This window comes from Sinocyclocheilus grahami, unplaced genomic scaffold, assembly GCF_001515645.1.
Source record: "Sinocyclocheilus grahami isolate Dianchi unplaced genomic scaffold, SAMN03320097.WGS_v1.1 scaffold844.1, whole genome shotgun sequence".
In the NCBI taxonomy this organism is placed as follows: domain Eukaryota; kingdom Metazoa; phylum Chordata; class Actinopteri; order Cypriniformes; family Cyprinidae; genus Sinocyclocheilus; species Sinocyclocheilus grahami.
Window position 1 is genome coordinate 533,361 of NW_015506023.1, and position 8,923 is coordinate 542,283.

Here is an 8,923-nt window from a genome sequence, read left to right on the forward strand (position 1 = left end):
ACTGCATATTTTGTATGTCTCCCTCATTTAACACACCTGATTCAAGACATACAAAATGTGCGGTGGTTGGGGGTTCCCAAGACAGGTTTGAGAACCACTGATCTAAGATACGGTGAAGCTGTGAGAGATCATGTGAAACAAGCTTGTTTGTTTACAAATAATAGATGGTAATGATGTGGACCCTTGTTGCAGAGGTGTCGCCAGAAAATCATTAGTGTCCCAATGTGTACTAAGCCAGGGTCCTTACCAGCTCCCACATTTATGTACACAATATACTGATTGAGAGCTGATTGAGACATGCCCATACAGGTGTGGAACAGTATGATTCTTAGTAAATTATGCTATAATTCTCATTGTACTACTATTCTTTTAAAGTACAGATTTACAATTCTGACCTCTAGCGATTTTTATCTCCAGTGCAGTGCGGATCAGAGACATCAGTGTGGATGTGAACTGAACCGTCATGTCCTCATCAACTGGCATATTCATCAGCACCAGTCTCTGCCAATAGCAGCACAGCATGGTTGCAAATATTAATGATATCAAATGCTCATGTTTTAAAAGCATTATAGGTTCTAACATTTTTGAAATATGCATTCTTACATATGATTCTTTTTCTTGGTATTTCAGTAGCAGTTGCAAGTCCTAAACAATGAAATACATTTGCCAAGATAAAACTTTTCTACCTTGTAGGCAATTTTGGCAGGACACTTCTTTCCCAATCCAAGAGGTGGAGACATGTGGGTTAGCATCTCATACATGGCAGTGTAGTGAATACGGCCACTGGCGAGGAAAAGAAAACAGAGGTATTCAATTATTTGTGATTCTCATATGAATGATGGAGAATAGATAAGAATTAATGCTATTTTTGCATACCACACTTCTAAAGAAATGCAGTCAAAACATTATTTCTCTGTACAGAACAAACATTGTTTCCTCTAAACTTCTGAATGTACATAAAACAAAAGTAAATTCAAAACAAGTTACAAAAAGGTGATTATTCATTTCTCCAGAATGAAAGTGACTCTTTATGATTAAGTCATTGAGTCATTCATTCAACAGATTTGCTCAAAAACACAAATTAATTCAGGAACAAAACAGCACAACTGTGCCAACTCTTCTTCTGGAGAGTTACTTTCCTGCAGAGATCTGTTTCAACCTGCACCAACACACTTGCCTGTAATTTTCAATTAATCCTGAGGTGGTTCAGGTGTGAAAAAGTTGGAGTTAAACTCTGCTGGATAGTAACTCTGCAGAGGTTTCCATTTAAAATAAAATAAAATAAATGGTTTACATGCACAGGGCTGGAAATGCTCAATGTTCAGCAATTGTATACAGCAGCGAGGGAAAGCACTTTTCATTTGCCTGCTGCAGCAAGGTAAAGCGATGTGTGCCTAGGGGAATTGGAAAAATTATTCTGTCACAGGAGGGAGACATACATTCTGGTAAAATAGACTGAATCTGCATAGATTTCTGCCTCTGGTCTTTTGTGGGCAGGAGTGGGACAAAATGTGGAAGTTGCAGGACAAAATATGTCATTGTTTTTTGCTAAAAAAAATAAATTGATTCCGTACAGACCTCTAGTTGGCTACTCGGTTTCAAGTTTTTGCTTTGTTGTTTGGGCCACTGGCTAGGAGAAAAGCTATTTTTGCACTACATGCTGATATCTGGCTGTCTAAATTTGGCTTTATCCTTGATGTTCTTGATGCCAAAAAGTTCTTCAGTTCCACCTGCTGAAAAAAACCCATCTGATGCTAAATATGAAGTTTAATGAGTTCATGGAAATTAATATGATAATTATGAAAATGTAATATGAGAGGTATGTTTACAGAAACATTAATGTTTGTATACACAATAAAAATGAATAGCATTAAAAAAGACTTTTCAACAAAGCACATCATACATTGTACATAGCTGTACATTAAACAAAATACTATACATATTATCCAAAATATGTAAGTATAGCAAAATCTCAGTCAAAATCAATAAATCATTTTTCTACCCTATCACTGGATTACAACCTTTCACCAAAAATCTCCATAGAACCCAAGCCACTCGTGAAAATAAACCCTATTCAGAGCACTTTCCCTGTAGCTTCAGGACTTGATTAACTAATGAACTCAATGAGATTTTTTAAGTCAACCAGAGAAAGGCAGCTAAATAATTTTTACATTTAGTAAAATATTTTTGTTGAATGTTACATTTAGGTTTAGAATCGTTTACATTTAATTTAAATTCTATTGTTTGTTTGTTTTTACAAGAACAATAACGGAAACAGGACTATAAATAGCTAACGTTAAAGCCACTACACTACCGCATTGGTGTCCACACACATACTACGGTTACAAGGAAATCATCTGAATTCCTTCTAACTGTATTATACATGTAATTGGCTATTTAATTAGACTAGGAATTTTTCAAACTATCTTCATTACAGTAGTAAATATCATATCAGCTGACAGACAAGGCTACTCAACATACATAATGCAAATGTCAGAAAGTGTTGATTCTCAAAACAGATTAATGCATTTATGTTGCAATAAAGTATTAGTAATGGTTTGTGGTTTAGGGTGGTCTGAGTATCATTTGGGGTGTTCACATTTACACAATATATCAGCCTGAGAACGCTTGAAGTGCTTAAATTAATTGAGAGTGAAGAGTGTTGCATCTGTTATTTGTTCCTGCTGGTAGTTTAGATTTCCATCAGCAATCCAGTCATATAGAGATCAGTGGCATATTCCTGCATAATGTTCTACCTCTTACCAGAGACTTTATTTTACCTTCCATTTTGGCACATAATGCACAAGCATAGTCTAAATTCATAGATTTATAGTTTAATAGCCTCCAGTTTGCACTTGGAATATAACTTAAGGCAAAATAAAATCTAGTACAACCCCCCCCCCAATAATAATTTATCCATTTAATCAAATCAATTATCAACAGAATAATTGATTATAAGAAAAAATATAAAAATAGTCGCTGCCCTAAAATGAGTGCACGTTGTTTTGTACATACTAACACCACACAGAAGGATGTTAGGGTAGGCACGTACAAACCCACCTTTCTTTGAACAATCGAGGCCCTGTCTTCCTTAATGCGCCTTTTCATCTGACATGACATCATCCTTCCCTTGAAAGCCTGTAAACAGAAGGATGTGGCCTTCAGCTTTACTTACAAGGGACACCTATTTGCTCACAGTCATCCACTGACTTCTAAACACTACACTAAATTCCATCTCAGTTCCAGCCTTGGAGAATGCAGCGATAACCGCAAGATCATCTTCCAATAGCCTAGAAGAATTTTAGACTTTCTAAATATCGCCATTCTGATGTGCACTAATTGTCGTTTGAAGCCAGCCTAATTGAACAGCGCATAGCAAGTCCTGAATCCAATCCAGGCCGGTTTTTGTTCTGGCAGCACACAGGAATCCAAGGCCCTGTCAGAAGATTTCAGCAATTTCACCACCATAAAACTGAAAACATCCATCCGTGTCTGCAGCGGTGAGCAATGTAGCCAAATGTTCTGTGCATGTTTTGGTTCAAACAACTATTCAATTTGATTCAAGCACAAAAAATATTAGGCCATCAGTGTAGTCTGTCAATCAGAGAAAACACAACAACAACCGTAAAAGCTGAACATCTACCAAAAATAATGATAGTCCCACTCCTCCATGGGCTCTGCTTGAGGCTTCATCCTTTATGACCGTTTCATGCAGGCCAAAGTTTTGCTAACACTTTATTTTGATACTCGGTAACGCTTTCTATAACAAATTATAAGGGTATTCTTAAGGCATTATAATGAATGCATAATGCATTATAAAAAATAAACTATAATATGTTGTTTCATCTCATAACAACAATTATGCATCATAAAACGTACTAATTTGGGGTTATAACTTTTATGAGAATGATTATTTATAACATGAAATAAACACCATGTTAACATTTATAATAGATTATAAATTTCATATCTTGAGATTATTCATTTAAGATCTGTACAGTATCTTACAACATATACAATATCTTACTGATATTGCAATAAACATAGTTAAATATTACTTGTGTGAAATATTACAATAAGTATTAATATGCCATATTACACATACATCTGATCAGATATCTGATCTTATGGCTTTTTAAGAAAAAATATTATTATTATTATTATTGTTGTTGTTGTTGTTATTGTCATTGTTGTTGCTGTTATTATTTATAAGTGGTCTTAAGTAAAGTAACAAGTTAACAACGGCAAGATATGAGACTTATAATACATTATAACTATGGGAATTATAATCCATTGTGAGTTAAGTGGATGCATTGTGTTCATTGTGTATTATAAATTATAATTTTAAAAGCTACAACCACAAATAAGAAAATAGTATAATGCATTAAAACTGTTGTTATGATTACTCATGATATCTTTTTTTAGAATACATTATGCATTCATTATAATGTCTTAAGAATACTCTTATAATGTATTATAAATACCGGCTTCATAGAAAGTGTTACCTGATACTCCACTTTAGACATTCTAGTAACAAGCACCAATTCTCACTATTAACTAGCTGCTTATTAGCATGCATATTTCAAGCATGTTGGCTGTTTATTAGTACTTATAAAGCACATATTAATGCATTATTCTGCATGGCCATATTTTAAATCCCTTACTCCTACACCATATCTAAACTTAACAACTACCTTACTAACTATTAATAAGCAGCAAATTATGAGTTTATTGAGGGCAAACTCTTAATTAATAGTGAATATGTGTTCCCTAATCTAAAGTGTTACATTCTAACTATTTGCAACTCCATGTCAACTAGCAGTCATTAGAGTATTAGTATTAGACTGTCTGTTAATTTCTGCTAACACTTTATTTTGATGATCCCCAACACACATTGTTCTGACTGTCACTTTGCAAATACATGTCAACTTACTCTACTAACCCTATCCTAATAGTCTACTAATACTCTAACGAGAGTTAGTAGACATTTAGTTGCAAAGTTACTTATAATTAGTAAAATGCCTAAAGTGGACTATCAAAAAAAAGTTTTCTTGCCCAGGCTTTGCACTTGGAGGTTGAAGGCCCACGATCTTTCCATATCAGTAAATACTGTTAAATGTACTACTAACATATAAACTACTGGATTAAGTTGCATCTGTATACATGAATAAAGCAAATGAAATTGAAAGGAAACGTGGATGTTAATGAGCAGCGGTTCCTAGTGAAGTGTCTCTATGCGTATGACAGTAAGAACAGTAACAATCATTACTATATTATCATTTGCATTATAATAGGTACAGTAGGTGATCTGTTGCGTTTACCATGCTGCTCGGTCATATTCCCCCCAGATGCGCACAAACTCGTCCAGATGGTGAGGTCCAAGAATGGATGAGTCTCGCGTCAAATACTCAAAGTTGTCCATAATCACAGCCACAAACAGATTCAGCATCTTAGGAAAAATAAAAAAGTGTCAAAATTCTGGACTTAGACCAAGTGCACACATTTCATTTATGTAATATTATTAACATAATTATTGTTTTTATTTGGCTATGATTTAAACTTAAATAAGTATAAGGGAGAGTGGGTTAAGATGTTTCAGCGGGTAAGCTGTTAATCTGGCTAAATGTGCATTGTTTTCATTGTGTAAATTAATTTAGACATATATTATATTTATACATATATTTAGAAAGGACTGATCTGTAATCGAGAGATGCACATGAGAAACATTTTCCGCAAACACTTAATATACACACGCATAAACATAGGCACTATTGCATGGCTTCTGCAGGTAAATTTAAGAGAATTAAAGACATTTTTAAAACCAAGTAAAGACAATTTAAGCAACACAACTGTATTAGCCTTAACTTCTAACCATTACTTTTTAATTCATTTCACACAAAACAAGCATAATGCTCTCAACCACTAGAATATGGAAATAACTTTTACTGTAACTTCTGTTCACCCCGAAGAAGGAAGAAGGAAAAAACATTGTTTTTATTTGGCTATGATTTAAACTTAAATAAGTATAAGGGAGAGTGGGTTAAGATGTTTCAGCGGGTAAGCTGTTAATCTGGCTAAATGTGCATTGTTTTCATTGTGTAAATTAATTTAGACATATATTATATTTATACATATATTTAGAAAGGACTGATCTGTAATCGAGAGATGCACATGAGAAACATTTTCCGCAAACACTTAATATACACACGCATAAACATAGGCACTATTGCATGGCTTCTGCAGGTAAATTTAAGAGAATTAAAGACATTTTTAAAACCAAGTAAAGACAATTTAAGCAACACAACTGTATTAGCCTTAACTTCTAACCATTACTTTTTAATTCATTTCACACAAAACAAGCATAATGCTCTCAACCACTAGAATATTGAAATAACTTTTACTGTAACTCCTGTTCACCCCGTAGAAGGAAGAAGAAAAAAAACATTTATGTAACATTTAATGTCATGACTTTATGAATTTAAGACTTTCTGCTCTGATTTAAGACCTTTTAAGATCTGAATTTGTGGAACCTGCAGAAAACTTGTACCTGTTTAGCTTTTGTGTTAATCTATCTTATGCTTTAAACTTGGCATTGTTTACAATGAATATTGTTGGCTTTTATGATGAATTGCTTTCTTCTTGTTTCAGCTGACAGCAGACATCTCAAAATATAACTGGTTGTATTTGTTTTATCCTTATTATTTCCCTGCACTGAGTATTCACAATGAACTTGAGTAAAAAAGCTATGCAGTCTACCCCATTCTCCCCTATAGACTCAGAAAATAATGTTGATAGATTCTGACCAGAAATGAGCTGAAAAAGATGAATGAGACAAAATAGAAATAGGCAAAGTCTGTGCCACAGCCCCCTTCATGATCTGGAGAGGTGAAAGGTGGTGGTATTGAAGGGTCCCGTTCGCACTCCTTTCCCTCGAGACACGAGAGCATGATCTCCTGCCACGACTCTCCTGTGGCACTTCTGCAAGACATAAAGGCCCGGTTTCACAAACGGGGCTTAGCTTAAGCCAGGACTAGGCCTTAGTTAAATTAAGATATTTAAACAACATTTACAAAAATGCAATAGAAGAAAACATTACAGGTGTGCATCACAGAACAATGACACTGACATATTTTAAGATATGTCAGAGCAAGATATTTTCAGTTGAGACAGCTCAAACATGCATTTTAGTCTGGGACTAGCTAAAGCCTTGTCTGTGAAACTGGGGGAAAGTAATATATCTACCCAGGAATGAGTCACCAAGAGCACTCAAACACCTCTCAATTACAGGAACAGTTCAGTCTTTATTTTCTGACCCTCACATTGTTCTAAAGTCATAGTTATTTTTCAGTGGAAAATACAGGAAGAATTTTTGAATCTTCTTGCGTTTTTTATTCTGCAAAAACAGTTCAGCTATTCTTTTTAATAGTTCACTTCAAACTATTTTTGAATTTTTCAGATCATCAGTCATCAAAGCTAAATATAGGGTACAGACAGAGATTTACTTTACATTTCACCAAGCTGATTTACTCACTACAAACTCACAGAGATCACGTGTTCAGGTCATTTCAAGTCTTATTTTGACAAAGTAGTTATATCTAAGTGTGTGAGTTGTTTACTCACTTTAAAAATAAAAAAAATAAAAGTCTTCCCATTAACGCCATTATACTGTTCATTTAGACTGATTTGCGAACGCGCCTGAACACAAGGAGGGATTTATCACATGAAACAATCACAGCCGATCATAACCAGTATCCAATCATATCGCGATGGAGGCATTGCCTCCTCTCACATGATTTCCCCCATTCATTCTCAATTACCCCCCAGCAAACCCACTGCATGCTTTAATTGGTCTGTTAAAACTCAATGGGCTCAGGGGAGGCAAGAGAGACGCGGACTCCCGTTGTAACTTTACCTGCTGGTGTCACTGTATATGTACAGTATGCATAGAAAAGAAGTCTTGTAGAAACAATTTTCATTTTGGGTTGAACTAAAAATAATGTTTTACCTTACAACTTTTATTGTATATTTGGGCTTCACAATATTTGCCAAACTATACGTTTCACTAAACTATATATTTCATTAACTTTAAACAAAAGAAAGAATACTGGTCTAATTCTACTAAAAATAATGAAAGTAAATAACAGTAATAACATCTATTTTCTCTAAGTGTTTGGTGATCTTACCTAAAGAGCAGCATCAAGGCACCAAAGAATGTCTTGAAATTGTTGTGTTGATTAATGTGGCTTTCATCATTCAGTTTAATATTTCCAAATACCTAAAGAATAAGAGATGACAGATTTTTAGAATCAAGTATATCGTCTACACTATAGAAAGTATTTCTTATCACTACTTGAAAAGCCAGACTAACAGGTTTTTGATTCATGTAAATTTCTGGCACATGTGATGTAAATGTGTGCCCTCATAAGATTTTGGGAAAGAAGAAACACTGAAAAAGTTGGTTAGGACCATCTCTAATATTTAAAACACTTAAACACACACTAGCCCACAAATATAGATGAATAAACACATTTCATAATTTATAGAGACCGAGCTGCCAAAATACAAGTACATTCTGATGTTTGGGGAAGTATTCAGCAAATGCCATCAAATTATAAAGTTTACATCATTTTGATAACTGCCATATGTAATGATATGAATAAACTTACTTGCATGCCAATAATGGCATAAATGAAGAAAAGCATAGCAATTAGGAGGCAAACATATGGAAGAGCCTGAAACAAGAAAAGAGTGAAAAGAATGTTGTACAAATCTTTCCTTTTTTTGCCTTTCTTTCCTTTTTTTAATTTTAATTTTTTTAATTTAATTTATTTTTTTTAGAATTGAGCAAAACTAATATATATATATATGTATATATATATATATATATATATATATATATATATATATATATATATATATATAT

At 33.9% G+C, this 8,923-nt stretch overlaps 1 protein-coding gene across 1 annotated transcript in view; it reads right to left on the reverse strand.

Annotated features, from left to right (window-relative positions):
* The window catches only part of LOC107562853 (voltage-dependent R-type calcium channel subunit alpha-1E-like), a 72,099-nt gene that overhangs the window by 1,376 nt on the left and 61,800 nt on the right, over nt 1-8,923 (reverse strand). Inside the window, exons 30-35 of the mRNA XM_016247596.1 lie at nt 8,667-8,732; nt 8,184-8,275; nt 6,804-6,978; nt 5,322-5,449; nt 687-783; nt 396-501 (exon numbers count right to left, since the gene is read on the reverse strand). Of these exons, the coding sequence (XP_016103082.1) occupies nt 396-501; nt 687-783; nt 5,322-5,449; nt 6,804-6,978; nt 8,184-8,275; nt 8,667-8,732 (664 nt within the window). The remainder of the gene's footprint in view (nt 1-395; nt 502-686; nt 784-5,321; nt 5,450-6,803; nt 6,979-8,183; nt 8,276-8,666; nt 8,733-8,923) is intronic.